Here is a 27,642-nt window from a genome sequence, read left to right as displayed (position 1 = left end):
TCCCATATAAAGTGAAGGAAGATGGGCATGGATGTTAGCCCAGGGCCAGTCTTCCTCAGCAAAAAAGAGGAGGATTGGCAGATGTTGTCTCAGGGCCAATCTTCCTCACCCCTAAAAAAAAAGCCACCGCTCCACTTGAAGTATTGCTTTTAGATCCATGCCCTGGGCCCTATACTTTTAGAGCAGCACTGTCCAGTTGAACTTTCTGTGATGATGTAAATGTTCTGTAACCTGTCCTGTCCAATACAATAGCCAGCAGCCTCACTGAATATTGAACACTTGAAATGTGACTAGAGCCATTGAGGAGCTGAATTTTTAATTTAATTTAAGTGTAAATAACACACATGGTTAGTGGCTACTGTAGGGCAGCTTGATATTGGCTCAAGACAAGGCTGACATAAGGGAAGCCATATTGTAGAAAAGAAACCCTATTGTAACCTTGAATGACCTCTGACTAACTAACCCAGCTGGATACGCACCCTCCAGGAGATCTAACTGCTCTGTAGATTTTACGACCCCTGCTTGTGCATGTACCTCCCAGATGCGATAAGATGATAACTTTGTTCTTTTGAGTTCCTTAGGAAGATGATGACCTGGAACAGAGAGTCTATGCTGACCGCCATCATCAATGACAACTGAAAGATCTGGTGTGGCACTCCCAGTCTGTAACACCAGAGGGTCAACATTCCTAACCCCCTCTCCTATAACCCAACTGCCTATATAACTGGTGTAAGATTTTGTGCCCCCTTAAGATGGTTCTTTTGGACATTAGTCCGCCATCTTCCCTCTTGCTAGCAACCTGTAATAAAATGCCCTTTCTCTGCCACCATCTTGCCTCTTGACAATTGGCTTTCATCTCGTGGCGAGCAGATCGTGCCCTTTGTGCAGTAACAAGCTCAGTTTCAGAGGGTCCCACTCTAGTTCTTTCCATGGCCCCACTCTAGTTCAGGGGCTAAGAGGCTATTGTCCACCAGGAGTTCATGCTCATGCTTTTAAACCTAGATTCCTGAGATCCCAGAATTCCCTTCCCAAATGGCTCCAAGACCACTTCTAGGGCCCATGGTGTCTCCTACCCAGGTCGAACCTCATGAGGGTGGAGGATACACCACTGGCACGTGCACTCCTAGGCCTGCGGGGTGGCCAGGGCATAGTGTCGGTGGAGGTAGAGTATGGAAGAGCTTAGACATGTGGGCTGGGGTGTTCGTATGTGTCCATGCATGGCCATGGCCTCTCATGATGTGGGATGGAGCTGGTAGTGGGAAAAGGAGGGAGATAGGTCAGGTCCAGCTCTCTGCTTGTCTCCATGTTTTAGTGTGAAACTATAAGGGGTATGAGAATTTTAAATTCTCATCTGGACTTCCAGGACATTATTAAGGTATATCTGTCAAAATTTGGAGGATGGAACATATTTTATTTAACAATTAGCTTGATTTATAATTTTAAAATATTTAGATTTATGGTATGTGGGCTTCTATTTATACTCTTGCCCAAATTTAAAGGGCACGCCTGCACATTTGACCTGTCTGTCAAACTAATTGATGATAAAGAGTTTGACATCACATTCTTGAGATGGGCTCTTCCAATCATGGTGGCTCATTGTATCATTTTCTTTGATCTTCTGATATTTAAACACCTTATATTAACTTTTGTTCTCTTATGCTTGTGCTCTTGGAGAACAATGTCAAATGTCTTCTCCTTCCTCTTCCTGGTACTCTCCCCAAAGCATGAAGTTGAATTCTTTCTATTGAATGTGGTCAGACAAGGCCTGTCCCTCTTTCAGATGTTTGACAGCAAAGATCCATCTTTGCTGATAAGGAAGATTTCCTTCTATCTCTATTTTGACGTCTTCTTTGCTAGTCAATAAAAATATAATGTAACATAATATTTATAACTTTAAATTTTCTAGTAGCCACATTAAAAATGTAAAGAGAAACAACTGAAATTAATTTTAATAATATTACTTTATTAACCCAATATATCCAAAATATAATTTCAACATGTAATCAATATAAACATTGCTAGTGAGATATTTTACATTGTTTTTCGCACTCCATCTTTGAAATCTGATATGTATTTTACAATTACAGCACATATCAATTAAAACTAGTTGCATTTCCAGTGCTCAGTAGCCCCACATGGCTAGTGGCAATGGTTTGGAACAGTGCAGATCTAGAGTTTCTAAAGGTTCAACCTCAAGGATTATGGTCTTTTCTATGAAAGATTTTCTGAGATTTTGTGATATAGTAGCTCACTAAGGATAAATCCAAAATTTCTCAGTCATTCTTTGAATGTCTTGTTTATTTGAATGTCTGATTTTACCTGAACTATCTAAGCAGGGGGGCATATCCAAATCCTGGCCCAACCTGTGCTCAGGTTTCCTATCCTTGGTCGTATCCAGCAGTGATGGACTTTGAAGTTTCATTAGTGTTTCATTAGTGTATCCTGAGAAGAACTCATTCTACTTTTAGTAACAAAAAATAATTCCAGAAAAACAGATCACCACTGTATAAAATTCAGGTCACCAAGCTAACAATCTCCTAGACATCTGCAACTAAAAATCCAAAACATCTTGGAAAATTGACCATGAATATAGGACTCATCAAAAAAAAGAGAAGGAAAGAAAGAGAGAGAGAAAGAGAAAGAGAGGGAGGAAGGAAGGAAAGAAGGAAGGAAGGAAGGAAGGAGGGAAGGAAGGAAGGAAGGAAGGAAGGAGGGAAGGAAGGAAGAAAGGAGGGAAGGAAGGAAGGAAAGAAGGAGGGAAGGGAGGGTGGGAGGGAGGGAGGAAGGAAAAGAAAAGAAAAAGTGGTAATCTTGGCATTAGGAATTCATTATCTTTGATAGATGAACCTTGTACTCCAGGAACCCCTTCCCACCTCTGTCTTCATCTAGATTATATATATACTGTGCTTTCATATTTCCACTTTTGATGTCATCATCAAGTAAGGATCTAAGCGAAAATCATACGTTTACTTTTCATTTCTTGCAAACACGAAATGCCTTGGAAATAGGCTCCACAGTAGAATCTTTACACAAACCTGTAGGAGTCCAGGGCTTTGCTAGCACTCACAGAAGTTTGTGAGAATGGTTCCCAATTTCTACAAGCAACCTAAAATATTTACAGGAACCATCGAGAAGACACAGGATGTACTGAAATTCAATTACTGATGAATTGAGGTATCTATTAGTTACAACTGCAGTAATTCAAAAAATCTGTTTTATTGAAATTCTATTAAATTTATAATTTAATTTGAGGACAATTGGGAGCTTTACGAATTGAGTCTCTCAATTATTTTCCATATCTTTTCTCACTCCTTCAGTCAAGTGTCATAGTCTAGTACATTCCTTAAGATTTATCTCATGACGTGTTCTGCTATTTGTTGCTCTTGTGAATGGAAACTTTTTTTTTTCTGGTTAGTTTTGTGTATGCGTGTAGGGGAGAGTTATTGCTGGTGTTTCCATGTTTATCTTCTTTGAATTCTCTAGAATTCTCTTCTTAGTTCTAATAGTTTGCCATGTGATTCTCTTGTATATTCTTAGTAAACAACTAAATCGTCTACAAATAATGACAATTTTGTATTTTTAATAGAATAATAGATTTAATAATTTTAAAGATTTTAATAATTTCAATAAAACTTTACCACTTAAGAAATCATAATTAATTTAACCAATGATTTACATTATAATTTAATATATAAATTAAATGTATTAAATCTAAACTTATTAAATTTATAATCTAATTCATAATTAAATAATAATTAATGCATTATAAGTAAATTATAGTTAATTAAGTAAAATTAATAAATTTATTAAAATTTAATGATTTTAATCATTTTGAAGATTTTAATAATTTTATAGATTTTTATTGCATATTACTTCTTTTTTTTTTTTGGCATTGCTTACAACTTCCAATAAAATATTGAAGAGTAGTGGTAATAATAGACATCCTTTTCTTGTTCTTGACTTCAATGGGAAAGTTTCTAGTGAATTTTACCATTCAATGTGATCTTTGCTTTAAATGTGTTTCTAGTAAGTCCCTATGGTAGACACATTCCCAAGTAACACCCCCCACACACAAAATGAGTTACATTTTTGTATAACCTACTTCCCTTGAATGTGACTTGCTTCTAACCAATGTAATATAGAAATGTGATGGGCTGTTTCTCCCATGATTGTGTTACATTATACAAAACACTGTCTTAGTGGACTATGGAGAAAGAGATTCTCTTGCCAGCCTGGAAGAAGCAAAGTTGTGAACTGCCTATGTAGAGAGCCACATGTCAGAGAACTGCAGACAGCCTCTGGTACATGAGGGCAGCTTCCATCTCCAGCTTCCAGCCAATAAATGGCTGAGGCCCTCTGTCATACAACAGCAAGGAAATGAATTCTGCCAACAACTTGATTGAGCTTGGAAGCAGATTCTTCACAAGCCAAGCCTCCAAATGAGAACACCTTGATTGCAGCCTTGGGAGACCCTGACCTGAGCGGAGGACCCAGTGAAGCTGTGTCCAGACTCCTGATCCTTGGAAACTATGAGACAATAACGTGTGTTTTCTTCAGTTGCTAAGTTTAGAAAGGAGGAAATCCTGCCGTTTGCAACAACGTGAATGGACCTTTTGGGCGTCATGCTGAGTGAAATAAGGCAGACACAGAAAGACATACTGTCTGATATCACCTATATGTGGAATCTAAAAAAGTCAAACCCATAGAAGTGGAGAGTAGAATGGTGGTAACCAGGGGCTGGGGCGGAGGCGGGGAGGGGAGCTGTTGGTCAAACTTCCAATTATAAGATGAGTACCTTCTGGGGATCTAATGTGCAGCATGGTGATTATAGTTAATAATACTGTACTATATACTTCAAAGTTGCCAAGAGAGTAAATCTTTAATGTTCTCACCACAAAATTAATGGTAATTATGTGACATGATGGAGATGTTAGCTAACCCTATGGTGGCAATCATTTTGACGTATGTAAGTGTAGCAAATCACTGCACTGTACACCTTAAACTTATATAATGTTATATGTCAATTATATCTCAATAAACCTGGGAAGAAAAGTTGCTAAATTTGTGGTCATTTGTTATAGCAGCTGCAGAAAACTAACAGTCCTCTTTATCAAGTTAAGGAAATTTCTATTATTCCTATTCTGCTAAGATTTTTTTTCTTTTTAAAAACAGGAATGACTATTGAATTTTTATCGAATATCTTTTTTATTTGTATTTTATTTTAAGATCAGGAGTCAGCAAACTTTTTCTAAAAAGGGCCAGATAGTAAATCTCTTTGGCTTGCAGGCCATTCAGTCTCTGCTACGACTATTCAATTTACTGTAGTAACTCGGATGCCAACCATAGACAAGACAGAAATGAGTGAGCATTGCGGTGTTCCGATAAACTTTGTTTACAAAACACGTGGCTGCCCACATTTAGCCCATGGCCTCCAGTTTGCTGACCTCTGATTAAGGTTATCATAGTATTTTTTCTCCCTTAACTTGTTAAAGGAAATATGTTACTAGATTTTCTAATATTGAATCATCTTTACTTTTCTTGGGTAAATTCTACTTGGAAATGATTTTTTAAGGTATGGCTGAACTCATGAAAATTTTATTTAGGACTTGAGCATTTCTATTTCTAAATAGTATTGGCCTGTAGTTCCCTGACATTTTATCTTTGCTCAAGTCAGTGTTGTTTTAACCTCGTAAAATGATTTGGATAGCTTTTCAGCTTTTTCTAAGTTGTAGAAAAATTTATATAATGTGTGAATTATGTGTTCTTTAAATGCTTAAAAGAAACTTTTTTGTTTGCAATTTTTTCCCAAAACTAATTGATTAATTTTTTATTTGGTTGATGTTGGGAATTTACGCTTTTAAAATCGGTTTCTAATTTTATTATATTGGAAGTTATTGAAATATTCTTTTTAACCTTACATATGGTCAATTTTGTGATGGCCTTATATATACTTGAAATGTACTTTTCCTATATCTTGGATTCAAAGTTCTATTTATATATATCTACGAGCTTGTTGAACGTGATAGTCAAATCCTTTAAATACTTGCTTTTTCTTTTGTCTGCTGTGTCTACTGATTTTTAAGAGAGAGACAGATAATTTTTTAATCATTTTAATTAGTCTGTATGCAGGGGTGCAAGTTTTTAAATTGTAAGCTACCACAAATCCTTTTAGAATAGGAAGACTACGGTTTACAGATAAATCTACAGAGTGTGGTCTTCTGTGAGATTAAACAAATATCAGAGGCCTCCCTCTCTCCTTTACCATTGTCCATAAATCACTTAACAACCAAACATGCTTCTATGTGTTCTTCCGAGAACACCAGAATGATATCTAAGGAGTCAATACTGTGCCAATCAGAAAATGACTCAGGAAATGTAAGAGGTAGTCAACTGTAGCCTTTTTCTTCTCTTATGGTAAGAATTTGGATCCACCCAAATTCGTATGTATTGACACTATTGAAAAGGAATATATCATTTAGAATGTAATGAAGGCCATTAAAATCTTAGTTGTTGTTAATGGTGTGCATAGTTCTTCCACCTGGTGGCTTGGTCTAAAAGTATTTAAGAGTTACTCATTAATAATACAGTTAAACATCTGTCTGGTTTACCCACTTTCACTTATGGGCAATGGCCATGTCTTCATGGGTGTAGGCATTTAAACATGCCACCATATTGTGGATTTAGCCTCTGTAGGAGTAACACTTTAATTATTTATTCTGAACAAAGAAAAATAATACTTGGATTCATATTATAAACATGAAAAATGACTACCTCACACCAGTCTATAGATGCATCAGGGTTGTTGCAGAGTTTCCTGTAAAAGCATTTCACATCTTGATTCTTCACTTCTGCACCAAAGAGTTCCTGTACTGTCGCATAAAACTTGTCACAATCAATTGTATCTGCGTTGTAACAAAGTACAAGAACATTGTCATAAAATTCCAAGAACTATATTGTCTTTTTCAGCTGCTTTTTCTATTTGCTAATCTACCTTACGGTTCCAACTTATAAAAACTGGATTCTTTTGCATTTTAAAGATCTTTTCATTGGAAAAATAACTAGGTCCTTGGCTAAAATATTACTTAGTCAAAAGAAAATATTTTACTTTGGTGTTTAGTACCTCCTCCGTAGCCTTTGTTTCAGGAGTTATTTTAGGAGTTTTGTTCAGGAATCCAAAGATAAGAAAGTGAATTACTTCTTTCCTATTTGTGAAAAGTTTTATTGATCAGGAATATCTGCTAGAGTTCATCTTGAGTGGAAGTTTAAAAGTCACAAAGAGCAATTCTTGATTGGTTCTTTGACATTATGTAAACACACACCCACACATACACAAACACACCATTGTTTTTAGATTTGAATATTGCTTTTGCCAAATTTGGTGATTCACTGGAGTTATGACGAAGCAAAAGAAGGAGTTAAACACAAACGTATTGAGCATCTGTTATGTGTCAGAATGGAGCTAGACACTGGACTTAGAATGGAAAACTAGATAGACAAGATCTCTCCTTCAGGGAATTTACATTCTAGTGGGAGAAACGGAAAATTAGAACGTGAGCGAACAAATGAAATATTTGCAGATTGTGACAGGCAAGACTAATTACTGGAGATAGGCATTAAGTGAGAAGGGCTTGAGGGGACTTTCTGGGATGCTAGAAATGTTCTCTGTCTTAATCTGGTTGGTAGCTACAAGTATGTTTACCAAGGTCCAAATTTATTAAGGTATATACTTAAGATTAGTGTATTTTGTGGTCTTTACTGTGTGTATATGATACCTTATTACCAAAGAAAAAATCATTAAATCTAGAGTGAGATAAGTGCTAGGAAGAAAACCAACAGGGAGCTGTGATAGAATTATCTTGTGGTGGGGGCGGGGGATGGACCTCAGGGAGGCTCTCTCTAAGGACAAGGATACAAAAATTATGCTGAGATCTGGTAAGCAAAAAGGAGTCAGCTATGTGAAAAGCTAGACAAGAGTGTTTTAGACAGAGGCTGACAAACAAGAAGACGCTGAGGTGGGAAAGAGCTTGGAGTGTTCTGGAAGGTCACTGAGTATGGAATGTAGCAAGGACTGGGGAGAGTCCTGTGAGGTGAGATCAAAGAAGGAGGCAGAGCTGGAGTCAGAAGTTGTATTTTATTCTAAGCATGATGGTAAGCTATCCTGGAGGATTTTATGCGGGGAAATGACATGAGTTGACTTAAAATTTTTTGAAAGCACATTGGCTGCGGTGAGGAGATCTAAGAACAAAAGCTATAAAGTCAGCAAGGGGCTAGTGTGTTAGTCCGGGTTTCAGATGATGGAAGCTTGGGCCAGAGTGATACAGAGGGTGATGGTACATCCTGGGCTGCCGTGGAAAGTCTCATTTATGCCTATTTTCTCAGCTTAATTATTAATAACAACCCATTTCACTCTTGAAAGTGTCCTCAATTGGGTGACAAGTGATATGGCACCTGAGAGAGAGTACTTGAGATGCTGAGATATGGTTGTAAGTAGAATTACAAAGACTTGCTAGTGAATTGGAAGTTGTTGGGGCAGAAGCAGTGAGTGAAGGACAGGCAGGATTCTAGAGCAGTGGTTCTCATCCCTCTCCCACAGGGACATTGGGTAATGTCTGTAGACATTTCCGATGGTTACCACCAGGGATGGGGGTGCTACGGACATCTGGCCGATAGAGGCCAGAAATGCTGTTAAGCATCCTATAGTGCACAGGACAGCCCTACACACACATATACAGAACAAAGAATTATTCAGCCCCAAATGTCAATAGTGCCAAAGTTGAGAAACCTTGTTCTAGAATGACATTCAGGTTTCTGGTCTTAAAACTCAGCAAATGTTGGTACTATTTACCGAAACAAGGGCAAACGAGGAAGAGCCATGTTTCTTGGGGAAAATAAAGTATTTCATCTTAGTCATATTAAGTTTGAAATTTCTGTGACATCTCCGAATAGCTTAGCTGTGTTAAATTCACACCAGCTAGTATAAAATATGTGTCTCATTGTAAGCCACTGGATGAGGATGATGAGACTTTCCTTTCCTGAGAGGATTTTAATTCCATCATTGACAAAAGATGTAAGAGCAATATTGCATGGATGAATCCTGTGGTGTACTTAACATCATTTTTGAGGTAAACAACTGTCTCATTAAAAACATTCTCTCTAGGGCTTAGCTTCTTGCCTATGGTGAGAAGTAGACCCTGTTTTCCAGTATGTATGAATGAATATGAATGTATGCAAGTATTAGCAGTCTGTTGAAAGTTAAGATTACATTTTTCCCTTCTCAGTCTTTCAGGCCAGTCCCTCTGTCATAGAAGGTAATTTATCTAGCAGTACTTAGTTTTTATCAAATATATTATATATATAGAGAGAGAGAGAGTATATATATTTTATAGATATATATTTTATAGTATGTTATACTGTGGTATAGCATATATGTGTGTATACATATATTGCTCTGCTTATGAAAGTCTTCATGGTCTCGTGACACCCTTAAGTAAAGAGATGGCAGGTGGCTCACACGGCTTGCTAATGATCATTGTGCACTACTGAGCATCCCAGGTCAACCAGTGAGCTACCACATGGTACATCCCACAGAAGAACCCTTAGATATCACTTAATCCAACCCCCTAGCTTTACCTTTGAGACAACTATGGTTCAGAGAAGTGAAAAGAGCTTCCCCAATTCCACTTAGCTATTTAGAGACAGAGTCAGAATGAGGACTCAGGCCCCCGTTCAATGTCACTGCTATTAAGTTCTGTTGCTTCTCTCTTACAGCTGAAAACATTTCCCAGTTCTAACCATCAGACCCACTGGACTGCCCTGTCATCACCGATCTTACCTTCCTTTTGGATAAACAAGCCTGCTCTTTCGTCCCTTTTTTGGGCCGCTGTACGTTCAACCAGTTTTTCAAACTCCTTCAACGCTGTCTTGAAATTGCTAACCTGAAGCGCAGCGTTGATATGCTTTTCCTCCTTGATATCCATAGGGACATAGGGAAGCTTCTATTTCCGTATAGAAATAATAGTGCAAATATGCCAACTTCGAAAACCTTCCGGTTGTTACAGTGCCTCCTTACTGTCTCAGTTTTTGCCCTAGGTCTCATTCCTTTCATCTTAAAATCCCATCCTGTGGACAGGAGTAAGAGCGGCCACGAGGAGGGTAGCAGGGAGCAACGCTGACTTAGGTCTGGTGCATTTCATGTGGGCAAACATTTCAGTAAAAATCCTGACCTCATAATGTGACCAGTGTCCTTCATGTGGTCCCCGTCGCATCATAATATCTCTGTAACATCCTCCTTCCTTCATAAGGTGGAGACTGAGATTACCTTCCCTACAAATGTGTGTGTGTGTATATACACTGCCTGAGAAGGAAGAAGAATGGGTAAATACCGAGTAAGAAAACTGGGCAGGGGTTGGCTCCGTGGCTTAGCGGTTAAGTTCACGCGCTCCAGTACTGGAGGCCCGGGTTCGGATCCTGGGTGCGCACCGAGGCACCGCTTGTCCCGCCATGCTGAGGCAGCGTCCCACGTACAGCAACTAGAGGGATGTGCAACTATGACGTACAACTATCTACTGGGGCTTTGGGGAGAAAAGGGGAAAAAAAAAAACGAGGAGGATTGGCAATAGATGTTAGCTCAGGGCGGGTCTTTCTCAGCAAAAAGAGGAGGATTGGCATGGATGTTAGCTCAGGGCTGATTTTGCTCACAAAAAAAAAAAAAAGAAAGAAAGAAAAAAGAAAACTGGGCATTACTTTCTCCCTCCTGTATCTCCTCTCACCTCAAACCTTTCGCCTTCCTCAGGATGCTGGGGAGAGTAAAATTCACGTTCATTCTTGCAGCTCTACTGGGTATGGAAACGTGAACTTCTAAAGATGAAAATGTATTTGAGCATGTCCTTTCTATCACAAATGAAGACGTTTTTAGAGGTCTTAGAGGATAAAAATGCCTCTTCCTTTATGCATTATCGTTCAATTAAAATAATAAAGTGAGCCAGGGATGGGGAGGGGGTAGTTCCTGATTGAGAGGAAAGTTCTCCAAGGTGTTATGAGTTGAATGAGAAGAGGTTTTTCTGCACATCTCCTTTCCTCTCATCACAAACTCCAGTGCTCCAAACCCTTTTAGTCCAATTGCTGTTGAATCACGTTTTCCAATATTCAACTCTTTATGGGAAGGAGAGATAGTCAAATGTTTTATCAACAATTAACTGCCTATGGTTTAGGTGAGTTAGATGGCGTCCATCTTTAAAAACATCTGCAAGCTCTTGCATTCAGAGGTGAAGCAGATGGCACAGCTGGGCACCTCCAGTTCCGGTACTGTCTCCTTGGTGTCCACCTCTGGTGACTATCAGGAGAGCAAAGCACGGTTTTCATATAGAAAAAAAATCTCCTAACTCCTTCTCTTTTCCATTTAAACTTTCAAAGTACTGAGTAGTGACAGTACAACAAAGTACTGAGTAGGAAAGACCACCTTTCCTACTATTCTAATGCATGCATTCTTATATTCATCCATCCATCCATTCAGCAAATGTTTATTGAACGCCTGCTTCATGCTAGGTGCTGTTCCAGGCATTGAGGATACAGCAATGAACAAAATAGCTTCTTGAGCTTAAAATCTGAGGAGGAAGACAAACAAACAAGCAAATAATATGTCAGAAGTTGATAAGTGCAGTGAAGAAAAAGAGAAAAGGTGTGTGCTGGGGATAAATCAAAGTAAAGGGATTAGGGAGCTCAGAGAAGGCCTCATTAATAAAAAGACATTTGGGCACAAACCAGAGGGAAGTGAGGTAGCAAGCCATGTGGATAAATGAGGGAAGGGTGTTCCAGGGACCAGCAGGCGTGAAATCTCGAGATCAAAGTGTGCTTGACATATCTGAGACACAACAGGAGGCCGTGTGCCTGGGGTGATGTGAGACAGGGGAAAGAGGTAGGGAGATAGGGTCAGAGAGTCAGGGAGTGGCACCAGATCCTGTGAGACCTTATAGGCTGTTGTAAGGACTTTAGCTTTTACCCTGAGTGAAGTGGGAAGTTTTTTTTTTTGTTTTGTTTTTTATTGATGTTTTAATGGTTTCTAACATTGTGAAATTTGGGGTTGTACATTTTTGTTTGTCCATCACCACATATATGACTCCCTTCACCCCTTGTGCCCACCCCCCACCCCCACTGCCCTGGTAACCACAGTCCAGTTTTCTCTGTCCATGTGTTGGTTTATATTCCACATATGAGTGAGATCATGCAGTGTTTGTCTTTCTCTTTCTGGCTTATTTCACTTAACATAATACACTCCAGGCCCATCCATGTTGTTGCAAATGGGACGATTTTGTCTTTTTTTATGGCTGAGTAGTATTCCATTGTATATATATACCACATTTTCTTAATCCAATCGTCAGTCGAGGGACACTTAGGTTGCTTCCACTTCTTGGCTATGGTGAATAATGCTGCAATGAACATAGGGGTGCATAAGCCTCTTTGGATTGTTGATTTCAGGTGCGTTGGATAGATTCCCAGTAGTGGGATGGCTGGATCATAGGGCATCTCTATTTTTAATTCTTTGAGGACTCTCCATACCGTTTTCCATAGAGGCTGCACCAATTTGCATTCCCACCAGCTGTGTATGAGGGTTCCTGTTTCTCCACATCCTCTCCAACATTTGCTGTTTTTTGTCTTGGTGATTATAGCCATTCTAACGGGCGTGAGGTGGTATCTTAGTGTTGTTTTGATTTGCATTTCCCTGATGATTAGTGATGTTGAGCATCTTTTCATGTGCCTATTGGCCATCTGTATATCTTCCTTGGAGAAGTGTCTGTTCATTTCCTCTGCCCATTTTTTCATCGGGTTGTTTGTTTTTTTGTTGTTCAATTGTGTGAGTTCTTTATATATTATGGAGATCAACCCCTTGTCAGATGTATGTTTTGCAAATATTCTCTCCCAGCTGGTTGGTTGTTTGTTCATCTTGATTCTGGTTTCATTTGTCTTATAAAAGCTCTTTAATCTGATAAAGTCCCACTTGCTTATTTTTTCTTTAGTTTCCCTAGTCTGGGTAGGCATGTCATCCGAAAAGATTCCTTTAAAACCAATGTCAAATAGTGTGTTGCCTATATTTTCTTCTATGAGTTTTATAGTTTCAGGTCTCACCTTCAGGTCTTTGATCCATTTTGAGTTAATTTTTGTGAATGGCAATAGCACATGGTCCACTTTCATTCTTTTGCATGTGGCTGTCCAGTTTTCCCAACACCATTTATTGAAGAGACTTTCCTTTCTCCATTGCATGTTCTTAGCACCTTTGTCGAAAATTAGCTGTCCGTATATGTGTGGTTTTATTTCTGGGCTTTCAATTCTGTTCCATTGATCTGTGTGTCTGTTTTTGTACCAGTACCATGCTGTTTTGATTACTATTGCTTTGTAGTATGTTTTGAAGTCAGGAATTGTGATGCCTCCTGCTTTGTTCTTCTTCTTTAGGATTTCTTTAGCTATTCGGGTCTTTTGTTGCCCCATATAAATTTTAGTATTCTTTTTCTATTTCTGTGAAGAATGTCATTGGGATTCTGATTGGGATTGCATTGAATCTGTAGATTGCTTTAGGTAATATAGACATTTTAACTATGTTTATTCTTCCAATCCACGTGCATGGGATATCTTTCCATTTCTTTATGTCATCGTGGATTTCTTTCAATAATGTCTTGTAGTTCTCATTGTATAGGTCCTTCACCTCCTTGGTAAGATTTATTCCTAGGTATTTTATTCTTTTGGATGCAATTGTAAATGGTATTATCTTTTTGAGCTCTCTTTCTGTTAGTTCATTATTAGCATATAGAAATGCAACTGATTTTTGTAGATTGATTTTGTACCCTGCAACTTTGCTGTAGTTGTTGATTGTTTCTAACAGTTTTCCAACAGATTCTTTAGGGTTTTCTATATATACAATCATGTCATCTGCAAATAGTGAGAGTTTCACTTCTTCCTTACCTATTTGGATTCCTTTTATTCCTTTTTCTTGCCTAATTGCTCTGGCCAAAACCTCCAGTACTATGTTGAACAGGAGTGGTGAGAGTGGGCAGCCCTGCCTCGTTCCTGTTCTCAGAGGAATGGCTTTCAGTCTTTCCCCATTGAGTATGATGTTAGCTGTGGGTTTGTCATATATGGCCTTTATTATGTTGAGGTACTTTCCTTCTATTCCCATTTTATTGAGAGTTTTTATCATAAATGGATGTTGTATCTTGTCAAATGCCTTCTCTGCGTCTATTGAGACGATCATGTGGTTTTTATTCTTTGTTTTGTTGATGTGATGTATCACGTTGATTGATTTGCGGATGTTGAACCATCCCTGCGTCTCTGGTATAAATCCCACTTGATCATGGTGTATGATCTTTTTAATATATTGTTGTATTCGGTTTGGAAGTGGGAAGTTTTTGAGTAGAACAGTGATACGCTCTGACTTATATTTGAAAGGGATTGCTCCAGCTGCTTTGTGGAGAGAGACTGAGGGAGAGAAAGGGTAGAAACAGGGAGACTAATTGGCTGGCAATCTCAACAATCCATGTAAGAGATGAGAGTGGCTTAGATTAGGGTATCAGTGATGCAGGTAGGGCTAAGTGTTCAGATTGGGGAAGGTAGATGTGACAGGATTTGCTAACAGATTAGATGGAGTAGGAGAGCAAGAGAAGGATTGAGGACAACTCCAGGGATTCTGGCCCCGAGAACCTGAAAGGGTAGAGTTGTTCTTTACTTTTGGGGAGGAAGTCAGTGGGAGGAGCAGATTTTGGAGGGAGAATTAAGAGTTCAATTTGGGGCATGCAGAGATGTCTATCAGGTAAGCAATTGCGGATGTTGAATAAGCAGATGTGCGAGTCCAGGATTCAGGGGTGAGCTTGAGAATCATCCGCATTAGGTGGTGTTTAAAGCCATTGGACTGGACGAGACCATCTGGGATCAACGTAGATGGAGAAGAAAGAAAGCTGAGGCCCGACTCCTGAGCATGCCAGTTTCAGAGGTCAGAGTGATCTGGAAGAATCACTGAGGAGACTAAGAAGGAGTGGCCAGTGATGGAGGAAGAGAGCCAAGAAAAAGAAGTGTCTCAGAAGTCAAGGAAACAAAGTGTTTTGAAAAGGAAGGAGGCCTTGGGGGGGACAATCAGGTTTATTCAATAAAGAAATTTCATAGAAAGAAAAAAGGAGGGGACACCTATAGGTTAAAAGGAACTTTAAAGATGCCTCAACCAATCATAGAGTGTGTACTGTATTTAGATCCTGACTCAACAGCCAAACTGAAAAGTAATTACTACATTTATGAGATAATTGGGAATTGGAACCTAGACATTTGAAGATATTGAGAAATTACTGTTCATTACTTTAGATATGATAATTATATTTTATGTTGTATTGTTATTTATGTGATGCTATATTTTAGAGCTACATACCGAAATATTTATAGATAAGCATTAAAACACAAAGGAGTGGTAAAGTGTGCCAAATACTGCTGATAGGCTACATAAGGTGAGGATGGTGAAGATTAACCATTGGAATGTGGATTATGGTGACTTGGAGAAAAGCTACCTCAGTGGAACGGTGGAAGTGGGAGGAAGGGATGTGGAGACAGTAAGTATAAACACATATTATGGCGGCGGCTTTTGAGAACATCTTAGAAGTGCGTGCCGAAGCAATTCACAGCTATTATGGCCATTTGTAGAGCTACAGGATGCATTTGTACTTGTATTTGCTCAATTGCAAAAATGATATAACCACCAACTTAAAGAACTTTAAAAGAAATCACTCGTGTTTCTGCCACTCTTACAAAACTATTGATTTTAGAATATTGCCTTCTAGGCCCAGGCCATATACTTTGATAATTTTACACAGTTTCAATAGAACATGGCACCTTATTTAAATATTAATGTATTATTTCATAAACCTGTCCCTACGTTTTTAACATCCTTCATAAGTGTAATTTTTCTTTTTTCTTTTCCATCTCTTTTTCTCAACTAAATATTTTATTATTTTAGCAATTACTTTTTGCATATAAACGATTGCAAAAGGCAATTGATAAATAAATTCAGAATCAAACACACTCCTAGCTGTGTGAGGAAAGAAATGATATTACCACTGATAGAGAAAGGCTCTGGGAAAAAAATATGTGAAATGGTTTCCTTGAGCTAGTTTGGCTTCAGCTCCTGTGAGTCTTATGAGAGCCAGTGTGTGGAAGTCATTGGCCAAGGCCATGACACAAGGCCCGTGGTTTGGTCCTTAGCAGGTCCGTGATGTGGCCCAGGCCCTGGCCATCTGGTAGAAAACCTGTCAGGAGCAACAGGTTGCTCTGCATTTTCTGCTTCTGAGTTCACCGTGGCCAGCTCTAGGTCTCAAGATGAGTCAGTGAAGAACTCTTCTGCAGTGAAATGAGAGTTCTCAGCAGATGCATGTGGCAGGGCACAGAGAGAAGGGCAGGAGCTTCAAAGGCATGATGCTGGCCAACCAGCTACTGATAAGAATCTGGGCCCTGCTCACCCAGGCATTTTAAGGGAAAAAGATGATACCAGAGCAGAAGGCATCTTGATAACACTCCTCACGTTGTGTCACATCCCTGCAGCCTGCACTGATGCCTTATGTATATCAGGGCATAGCTGTCATCCTGCTATCTCCCTTTTCCACCATTTTGGGAATTCCCTCATCCTCTCTCCTCTATCCTATGTCTTTCTTTCCTATGGTTTATTCTTTCATTTTGGTGGCTCACATCCAGAAACAGTACCTGGAAGACAAATTTTTGGTACCTTGCCTGTCTGATAAAATTCTTAATCTTCTCTTGCATTTGATTGATATTTAGTTGGGTATAGAATTCTAGGTTGGAAATTGCTTTCTTTCAATATTTTGAAGGTATTATTGCATGGTATTTTTGCCTCTAGTGTTGCTGTTATAAGAAGGCCTATATCTTTGGTTTTCTTTTTTTTGGTGTTGAGGAAGATTGGCCCTTAGCTAAAATCTGTTGCCAAACTTCCTCTTTTTGCTGAGGAAGATTGGCCCTGAGCTAACTAACACCTGTGCCCATCTTCCTCTGTTTTTTATGTGGGATGCTACAACAGCATGGCTCGATGAGCAGTGCATAGGTCCGCACCTGGGATTCAAACCTGCGTACACTGGGCCACTGAAGCAGAGTGTGTGAACTTAACCACTATGCCACTGGGCCAGCCCAGAGAAGTCTATTTTGATCAGCTTCTGCTGCTGATTATAAGCTATTCTGATTCCTGATCCTTGGGACATAACTTGTTTTTATTTTGCCCCCTTCTGGAAGTCTATAAATGCTCTCTTTGTCCTTGGTATACCAAAATTTCAGTATAATGGATATCGATGTGGATATTTTATATATATATACACATACAACAATCATAACTTCACTAACCAGTTCCTTTAAGAAATTGAATGTTTAATCTTCCCTAACTCCTTGGTCACCCAAACTCTTCTTTTAAGAGAAGGTTATAAGTGAGATTTCATTTTTAAATGCAGGGATACATTTGGGGAGAGGAGAATGTGGACAGCTACACAATTTATACGTTAAACTCATTCCTACATCTCCCACATCATCTGAGGACCTGTACGCACAAGGAGAATTGACAACCTGAACCTGAAGGCATTCCAGATTCTCTTTTCTTAAAAGGTTCAATTGTATTCACTAAATTACATTTCCTGAAGCAGGAAAAGATGCAGATATGTTTGGACAGATTTTTTGCAAGGGCTCTTCTGTTTCTCGCCGGGGACCAAGGTTAGAGAGGCTGCGGAAGCATGCACTCCAGCTCTTGGAAGGAGACTGAGTAGGGGTTGAAATTCCCTCTCTGCTGACAATACAAGGTGCAGAAGGCTAGTGGTAAGGCTAGTGGTTATCAGTGATTCCAGGCAAGAATGGCAGGTAAAATCGTTTCCATTCCCCCTCATCATCCCCTTATACTTTACAAAAGATTTTTTTTTTTTTTTTGCAATATAGGGATAGTGATGTTTTAATGCTCCAGTGCAGGAGATATTAAAATGGACTTCTTTCTGTCTTGGGAGAAGCTCCACAATATGAGAGACTTGAAGAATTTCCCCATTTTAAAGGGCAGTACTGCACAGCCAATGCAGGAGGATGTGTGGAGACATGGGGAGACCAGTTTTGCATGCATTAGCCCATTCTCACTTTCAAACTACTTGAGAGAAGGCAGGTTCATTAGGACATTGAGGAGATCCTTAGTAAGCACTTCCTTAAAAAGAATTTTCAGAGTAGTCAAGGGGCCATGACTTTTCCCCACTTCTTTCCACTCAACGGGGACTGAAGGGACGAGACTGACACTGGCCAGTTCTCCACAGCAGACCACGTCTAGAATTTGGCAGGGCAAGGGTGCATACATATTTCCAGAGGGCCAGATGCTGGACTCTGAGTAGAGGAGCCAAACCGGGTCATCTTGGGAGGGACCTACTGGAGAAGACTGCGTGTAGGATCTAGAGGACCCTAACCACGGTCTGAGAGGGACACCAAAGTAGCCACCTGACAAAGGCATTGCCCTGCCAAGGGAGTAGTAAGAGAAAGATTCCCAGTGACCTCAGGTTCTCTACAGAAACCACAAATCACCCTAGAAGAGAAAAACACAACTTTTAAAATCTGCTACAATCAGAGAGCACCAACATCAGATGACAACTTTACCAATCAAGGAAGATTTTTCCTCAAAATCCCAAAGGGGCCCAGAGCAGCATCTAAAGGTAGTGGATCAAGGACATGGGAGAAGCTAAACTTGTCCCCTCCACTCCTACCCCCATGGAAGTTCTGCAGGCCTGAGGCAGCCTCTATTTTAGGGGGTGGACACATGAGTTTTAGCATTTCAATATTACAGTGCTCTGGAGCTTATATTAATTGAAAGTGACCAGAAAGGCTTTGGGACCTGATAAAATGTCATTCAGGGACAGTAAAGAACAGGTGGAAAGAAGACATTTGAAATGAGTAGGGGCAGAGAGAGTAAAGTTACTTTTTGCTCGCACCATGCTGAGTCCAGCTTGCTCAATAAACTGGTAACATCTATTTAATTCTACTCTGAGAGAGAGAGAGACAGGCACAATTTGCATATGCTTTTTTATTGTGGTAAAATATACATAACATAAAATTTACCTTCTTAACCATTTTTAAGGGTACAATTCAGTGGCATTAAGGACATTTACAACGTTGTGCATCCATCACCACTATCCATTTCCAAAACTTTTGCATCATCCTAAACTGAAGCTCTGTACCCATTAACCACAAATTCCCCATTCTTCCCTCCCCTCAGCCCCTGATAACTACTATTCCACTTTCTGTCTCCATGAATTTGCCTATTGTAGGTCCCTCATATAAGTGGAGTCATATAATATTTGTCCTTTTGTGTCTGGCTTATTTCACTCAGCATAATGTTTTCCAGGTTCACCCATGTTGCAGCATGTATCAATACTTCATTCCTTTCCATGACTGAATAATATCCCATTGTATGTATATACCACATTTTGTTTATCCATATATCTGATGATGGACATTTGGGCTATTTCCAGCTTTTGGCTATTATAAATAATGCTGCTACGAACATTGGTGTACAAATCTGTTCAAGTTCCTGTTTTCAGTTACTTTGGGTATATATCTAAGAGCAGAATTGCTGGATCAAACGATAATTCTATGTTTAACTTTTCGAGGAACTGCCAAACTGTTTCCATAGTGGCTGCACAATTGTATATTCCTGCCAGCAGTACACTAGGGTTCTAGTTTCTCCACATTCTTGCCAACATTTGTTATTTTTCATTTTTGTTTTTATTTTTTGATAATCCTAGTAGGTGTGAAGTGGTATCTCACTGTGGTTTGGATTTGCATTTCCCTAATGATTGAACTTGTCGAGCATCTTTTCATGTGCTTATTGGCCATTTGTATATCTTTGTAGAAATGTCTATTCAAGTCCTTTGCTCATTTTTGAATTGGGTTGTTTGTTTTTTTTTGTTATTGTTGAATTGTAGGACTTCTTTATATATTCCAGATATTAGTCCTTTATCAGATATATGATTTGCAAATATTTTCACTTATTCTATGTATTATATTTAACTTTTCACTCTCTTGAGAGTGTCCTTTGATGCATGAAAAATTTTAATTTTGATGAAGTCCAATTTGTCCATTTTTTCTTTTGTTGCCTATGCCTTTGGTGTCATATCCAAGAAATCATTGCCAAATCCAATGTCGTGAAGATTTTCCCCTACGTTTTCTTCTAAGAGTTCTATGGTTTTAGTGCTTAATTTTAGCTCTTTGATCTTTTTTTTTTTTTTTGTGAGGAGGATTGGCCCTGAGCTACCATCTGTGCCCATCTTCCCCCATTTTGTATGTGGGATGCCACCACAGCATGGCTTGATGAGTGGTGTGTTGGTCCGCGTCTGGGGGTTCAAGCCTGCGAACCCTGGGTCACCGAAGTGAAGCACATGAACTTAACCACTATGTCACTGGGCCAGCCCCTCTTTGATCTTTTTTGAGTTAATTTTTCTATATGGTATAAAATAAGAGTCCAATTTCATTCTTTTGCATGTGGAAATCCAGTTTTCCCAGCATCATTTGTTGAAAAGACTGTCCTTTCCCCATTGAATGGTCTTGGCATCCTTGTTAAAAATCAACTGACCATCTATATGAAGGTTTGTATCTTGACTCTATTCTATTCCATTGGTCTGTATGTCTATCCTTATGCCAGTAATGCACTTGCTTTCTAAGCTGTAATATTTTGCCCTCATCCTATCATTACATAATTCTGAAAATGAATAGAAACAGATATCATTATTGACAAAATAAATCATATTTGTGGCATCATTGCCTGTTTCTGTCAAGTATAATAAATATCTTTAACAGTTCACAGTATTGTAAAAATAACTCTATCAAAATTCTTAAAAATTTGCCAGAAGCCTCAGACTCCTTTTTTTCCTTCACTATGATTCCTCTCACATAGGCACTGCCCTGGACTTTACTCTGATAGAGTAAAAGCCAAAGTCCTTTTACTAAAATGACCAAGGCCCTGTATGATCTGGTGGGTCACTGCTCACCCATGTCTCTGCCCTCACTTCTTAATTCTCATTCTGCTCCAGCAACATTGGTATACCCACCCCAGGACATGTGCCCTGTGCCTCAGTACTCAGTCAGGCTCTCCGTGACCACCCTATACAAAATAACCACCTCTTCCCTCCCTCCTCCATACCCTTTCTCTGCCTTATGTCTCTTTATGGCACTTATCAGCATCTGACATCCTACACGTGTACTTATTTGATTATCATCTGCTCTCCCAACACCAACAGAATTTAAGCTTTATGAGGGCAGGGACTCACCACCAAAGAATAAATGAATGAATGAATGCTTTAGAGAAAAATATAGTGATTCCTTCTTTATTCGTTCATTCGACTAATATTTATTGAGAATTTACTGTAGACCAGGCACTAAGCTGAAAACACAGTGGACATTAAACATGCAGAACTTGTTAAATGGATGCATAAATCTAAAATATGAAATTAAATGAGTTTTTTAAAGGGGTGGGTGGGTTAGATAGTCTCATAGACGGCAAGTCCAGACTGGAAGCCTGAAAGACATACCAAGGTTCTGAGGTCAGAGCACACTGCCCTTCAGCTATTGCTCAATGCACCAAGGTGGAGGGCTGGCCCCGCCCTAACTCCTAGATTCTATCTCCAGGGAATCTGGGATGCGGATTCATTGCAGCTAGTCATTCTTTACCGGTCTTGTGAACAGAAGTGGCAGGGGCAAATTGTCCTTCCACAAACACCAGTCACTGGTGCCCAGGACAGCCTGCAGGTCAGGCTCATGTCCTCCTGGGGAGCCTTGTTAGGGACTGTGCAGGGACAGAGGAACAGAGCCCTCGAAGAGTGTGATCATGTTCACAATCTATATTTGACTTGTACTATATTTTCATTGCTGCTGGGGAACAGGCCAAGTGGAAAATGTGTGCTGTTCTAAATAAAGCACCTACCTCTCTATACCTCCTAGATTTAGGTTGAAGCTGAAGGCGTAGCCTGGGCAGCCAGCGAAGGGCTGTGGCAGGCCTCAGTAACAGGATACGTGTACCACTTAGAGCAGGACAGGAAGGGCAATATTGGCAGGCGTTGGGGTCCGGCCTGGGCTTACATTAACTGAGTGGAGAGTGGTGTTGTAGCCTAGCAGGGGGTTATTACAGCTTCCTGGTAAGGGGTGAAGCCTAGGGTGGGCGTTCCTCACCCAACCCTCCTCCTAGCACTTGGCAGGCGCAGGCGCTCATAAGTGATTATAAGTGACTGAAGGCTTAAGTGAGCCCTATCCTCCCGGGTCGTCCAGACGCGCGTCCACGCTTGAGGGTACACGCCGGGTCGGGGGGAGGGGGCCTGGCGAGTGGGGGGGGCAACGAGGACGCGCTGGGAGGGCGGGGCTGCGAGGGGGCGCCTGGGGGCGAGGGAGGGGTGGGGCTGCGAGGGCGCGCCGGGGGCGGGGGAGCGGCGGGAGCGCGCCAGCGGGCAGGGAGGGCTGGGGCAGCGAGGTGGCACCGGGGGCGGGGCTGCGAGGGGGCGCCGGGGGCCGAGGAGCGGCGGGGGAGAGAGGCGGTGCCGGGGGCGGGGCAGAGAGGCGGTGCCGGGGGCGGGGCAGCGAGGTGGCACCGGGGGGCGGAGGGGGGGCTGGGCGGCGGGGCGGGGCCGGGCGCGGGGGAGCGGCGGGCGCGCCCGCGGGGAGGGCGGGCGGGGGCAGCGAGGTGGCACCGGGGCGGGGCAGCGAGGCGGTGCCGGGGCGGGGCAGCGGGGTGGCACCGGGGGGCGGAGGAGGGGCTGGGCAGCGAGGCGGCGCCGGGCGCGGGGGAGCGGCGGGGGCGCGCCCGCGGGGAGGGCGGGGCGGGGCAGCGAGGTGGCACCGGGGGCGGGGCAGCGAGGCGGTGCCGGGGCGGGGCAGCGAGGGGCGCCGGGGCGGGGCAGCGAGGGGGCACCGGGGCGGAGGAGCGGCTGGGCAGCGAGGCGGCGCCGGGCGCGGGGAGCGGCGGGCGCGCCCGCGGGGAGGGCGGGGCGGGGCAGCGAGGCGGTGCCGGGGCGGGGCAGCGAGGCGGTGCCGGGGGCGGGGGCGCGGCGGGGGCTCGGCCGGGGCGGGGCTGCGAGGCGGCGCCGGGGGCGGGGCAGCGAGGCGGTGCCGGGGGCGGGGGCGCGGCGGGGCTCGGCCGGGGCGGGGCTGCGAGGCGGCGCCGGGGCGGGGCAGCGAGGCGGTGCCGGGGGCCGAGGAGCGGCGGGGCAGCGAGGCGGCGCCGGGGGCGGGGTAGCGAGGCGGTGCCGGGGGGCAGCGAGGCGGTGCCGGGGGCGGGGTAGCGAGGCGGTGCCGGGGGGGCCGAGGAGCGGCGGGGCAGCGAGGCGGCGCCGGGGGGCGGGGGCGCGGCGGGGGCTCGGCCGGGGCGGGGCTGCGAGGCGGTGCGGGGGCGGGGCAGCGAGGCGGCGCCGGCGCGGAAGGGGCGGGGAGGCGGCCCGCGCGCACCGTGGCCCGCGCCGTTGGCGGCGCCCGCGCCCCACCCAGTGCGGAGCCCGCCGCGGGCCGCGCGGGAGGCTGAGCGCGGCGCCCGCCGAGCGTGCCGGCGCCGGGCCATGTACGCGGGGAACGGGAGCGGCGGCCAGGGCTCCTGGGAGGGCGGCGCGGCGGCGGGCGCCGAGGGGCCGGGCCCGGCGGGGACGCTGAGCCCCGCGCCGCTCTTCAGCCCGGGCGCCTACGAGCGCCTGGCGCTGCTGCTCGGCGCCCTCGGGCTGCTGGGCGTCGGCAACAACCTGCTGGTGCTCGTCCTCTACGCCAAGTTCCCGCGGCTCCGCACGCCCACCCACCTCCTGCTGGTCAACATCAGCCTCAGCGACCTGCTGCTGTCCCTCTTCGGGGTCGCCTTTCCCTTCGTGTCCTGCCTGAGGAACGGCTGGGTCTGGGACGCCGTGGGCTGCGCGTGGGACGGGTTTAGCAGCAGCCTCTTCGGTGAGTTGGGCTGGGGGGAGAGAGCGTCCTGCTGTCCTCTGCAAACTTCCACTCGCTGCATCGCCCCCGTCTCTGCGTCCTCTGCCACCCGGCCGCCCTCCGCTCCTCCCCGCCCGGCCTCACCGCTCCAGCTCCCCTGCACCAGCCTCGCCTCCCTCCGCTGCTTCCTCCTCCTGCAGCTCTTCCCGCCCCGCGCTCCCTCGTCTCCATCCCTGGGGCCGCTCATCCCCGCCCCCCCGCCGACCCTGAACCCCTCCAGCCTGCAGCCCCAGCTCCCGTTGTAGCTCCAGGTCCTCCATAACTCTGTCCCGCTCATCCATTTCTCTGTTCACCTCCTCATATGATCCAACAGGGCACGAAACAACGGCTTGTACACTTGGAGGAAAGAAACGAGGGACTCTAGAGTCAAGAGATTCAAGACAAAGTGATTAACTCGTGAAAGGTGGAGAGGGTGATGAGAAGAGATTTAATTCATACAGTTTCTTTCCTAAAAATGAGAGGTAGAAACCTAACAGAGTAGCAATGTGTAATTTTTTTTTTTAAACGTTGTTCATTAGCAGTTGTAAACCTTTGAATGCTTCCTAGGAAGTGAGATCTTTTCATTCACGTTCTCAGAATGCAAATTGGCATGTCCCCTATAAGCTATTTTTACTACATTTTCCACCTTGTGGGTTCCAGCACACAAAAATCGAAGGTGAGATTACAAATGGCTCAGAGAATAACAACTCAGATGAACAAATAATTAGTTGTGCAGCCAGTAGATTTCACTAAATTAGAACTTGATTGTTAATTTAAGAGTTATTGAAACAATACTGTTAATCCTTATGGGAAATTTAAGTCTCACAGAAACTTGACATTTTGAAGGATGATCCATCCACCCAGTGAATCATTGCAGATGTGATTTTCTCAGCTTGGAGAAGAAATTATCTTTTTGTGTGTGCTCCAGAAATTTCATTTATACAAATATTTGAAATGGAAATGTGTATTTCTCAGGTTTTAAAATTCTTTTTTTAAAAAAATCATGAAATCCGTTGATAATTTATTACTGGTTTTATCTTGGCAGGCTTCTGAGAACAAAATCTTTGTAGCATTATCAAAAATGTTCTTACCAACTTCCTATGTTGTGACAAACTGAAATATTATATTCATTATGGTTCATTTTTTGATATTTTGAAGGAAACAAAAAAATGTCTTAGCAATCATGATTTTATTTATTGGATTGCCTCAATGATTCTAACATTCTAGTATTACCTCCCCCTCTCCAATAAGCATTAATTTGAGAATTTCATTTGTACAAAGATTTGAAACTGGGGAGGAGGCTGTATGTATATGTGGTGGTAATGTAAGATGGCTCTGTGATTACACTCTTTATATTAATTTAAAATACCTATCAGGCCATTTTTTAGGCAGGGCTAAGCTTTAAAGAGGGTGATTCAAGCTTAAGCCTAAAGTGTCATCAGTAATGCTTCCTAACATGGGCCTTAGGTGTTGTTCACAGACATGAAAGTTCTTATTTCCAAGAAGTGCTTTTTCTGTGCTGGGTAATTCTATTTCTGTCCCAACCCTGTGCCTGGGAGTTTGAAAACAAGGGTATATTGAGTTCTTTAGTAGTGCCAGCGTTCACCCTCTTCCTCATCTCTTCCCTTTGCGACCCCACCCTGCTGTGTCTCCTGTCTCTTCCATCCTTTTTCTCTCCTTCATCATCCCAGCTCGGATCCTGTCCCCATCAGAGGGATTTTCTAAGACTGCTAGAAACGTTCACTGCAGGGTATTTTGCCTGATGACTGCTCTACTTCTCTGGGCGTTTAGTTAGTGCTGTCAACCATGACTTTATCCCTGCTTTTGAAATTAGGGGTGGAAGCTCTGGGGTAAGCGATTAGGAGACTTGTTTAAGCCCTGGGGGCAAGTCAATAGGGGGTTATGATGGAGCTTAAACATTCTTAGCAAAGGTTAAGAATTTCTTTGCTTGGAGTAAATTCCAAGGATTGTGCTTCTAGGTGAGAGTTGGAGATGAAGAAAGGGAGGGTGCTTTCCCCTTTGTTATCCCAGAGCAAGAACTAACCAACCATGGAGTATTGAAGGGGAAGAAATAAACAGATGTCAAAAGTGGCTGCTTGCTCCAGCGGCTTCTGGATAGGCTGCCCCATCAAATGGAAAGACCACTGGCCTGATGGCACGAGGGTGGGTCCCAATCTTGATCCTGTGGCTAACCCATTGTGTGGACTTTCTCAGTCACTTAATCTCTCCAGCCGTCAGTTTTCTTATCTCTATTATGGGGTAGTTGAGCTAAATGTTCTTTCAAGTTGTCTTGTCCTACCTGCTATGTATTTTGAGGACTCTGATATCTGTAGGTTAGAAGGTGCCTGGTTTTAGCACTTACGGCTTGTATCCTTTCCTCTTACTCCCACCCTCATCTCTATTCCCTTCTAAGCCAAGAATAAGCACATACTATGGTTACGCTTCTTCATGTACCCGCATGGGTTCCGTCTTCTGCATCCCTACTGTAAGAAGGCAGAATAAGCAGTTCAAACATACTGACATACATGTATGAGTAGGCTAGGCAACCCCTTCATTCTGTGCTCAATTCTTGATTTCTCAGGGAATGCTGAACAAGTAGAATTCCTCATATTCTTGAGGCAGAGGCTCTGACTAGACAGGACTGTTAAGATTGTCATTTCACTTAAACTGACCAGTCAGTTCAGTGAACTAGTCAATTGAATGGCTTGTTTTACAAATGTCCAAGATGATTAGTCATCTTAGCCTAGGTGGGCCCGATTTATACTGATCTAGATTTCAGTAAGTTTAATGGTAGGGAAAATCAGAGCTCAGAGTGCTCTCGCCCTTCCTGGGCAGTGATGAGTGATAGGAAGGCCCCCCAGCATGTGGTGTGCGGAGTGCGTTAACCTAAAGACTTCCAGGTGAGTATGCCTTTCACCCCCTGGGCCCTTCCCTCTCTGGCTGCACCTAGCACCACACCAATGTTCTGCACATGGAATATAACCAGTGTTAGGCTTGAAGTTAACAGGAGAGACTTTCTTCACTACCACCTCCTACCCCTTCATAAACAGGAACGACAAACAACACGTTAATCTTGGCAGACGATGTTTAGACAGACTTTTATCTTGGGAGACAGAGATTCAGGGACATAGAGCCAGAGTCCGACAAAATGCAAGCCATGTGATTCAAATGTTAGAAGTAGGTATTATTTATATTAAGATATTTTAACGTATGAACCCAGGAATTTTCCTTTTTAACTTACACCTAAAAAACATACATGTGCCTATGAACATTCATGTAAAGATTTGTTATAAATACATTTATTTTCCCTTCAGTAGACCTATTCTTTCATGCACTTAAATATTTTTAAATGCCAGTTGTTTTACAGAATTAATCCTTTTGTAATGATCTGACTAATAAATTCAGTTGAAATGGTCTCAGGTTGCTACCACGAGATCCTAAGGGTAGGTGGGGCATGGAAAAATCAGCTGTCCTGGAATCACCCACAGACTGTAGTGGCCACAGAAATATTCCTAATCATGACAATGTGCACATAGTATGTAATCTGTTTCCATAAACACTGTGGAGCCACACATATAGGATAAGCTCACAGCTCTGTATAGTTTTATTCAAATGTTGGTTTTCTTAAAAACAAAAGTTATAGAATTGTATTATGTTCATTCTTCCTTA

The 27,642-nt window shown here is 42.7% G+C and overlaps 2 protein-coding genes across 3 annotated transcripts in view; one reads left to right on the top strand and one right to left on the bottom strand.

Annotated features, from left to right (window-relative positions):
- WDR64 (WD repeat domain 64) overlaps positions 1–9,977 on the bottom strand; it is a 132,945-nt gene extending 122,968 nt beyond the window's left edge. Inside the window, exons 1-2 of the mRNA XM_087424246.1 lie at positions 9,833–9,977; positions 6,772–6,902 (exon numbers count right to left, since the gene is read on the bottom strand). Coding sequence (XP_087280372.1) covers positions 6,772–6,902; positions 9,833–9,977 — 276 coding nt within the window. The remainder of the gene's footprint in view (positions 1–6,771; positions 6,903–9,832) is intronic.
- A 13,555-nt stretch (positions 9,978–23,532) lies between these two features.
- The window catches only part of OPN3 (opsin 3), a 47,113-nt gene continuing 43,003 nt past the window's right edge, over positions 23,533–27,642 (top strand). For both annotated transcript variants that reach the window (XM_004439605.3, XM_087424469.1), the window contains exon 1: positions 23,533–23,955. In XM_004439605.3, the coding sequence (XP_004439662.2) occupies positions 23,583–23,955 (373 nt within the window). In that variant the 5' untranslated portion in view covers positions 23,533–23,582. The remainder of the gene's footprint in view (positions 23,956–27,642) is intronic.

The sequence above is a fragment of the Ceratotherium simum genome, chromosome 36 (assembly GCF_057802395.1).
Source record: "Ceratotherium simum simum isolate JZ-2026a chromosome 36, ASM5780239v1, whole genome shotgun sequence".
Lineage (NCBI taxonomy): Eukaryota > Metazoa > Chordata > Mammalia > Perissodactyla > Rhinocerotidae > Ceratotherium > Ceratotherium simum.
This window is presented reverse-complemented; position numbering and strand designations above follow the sequence as displayed.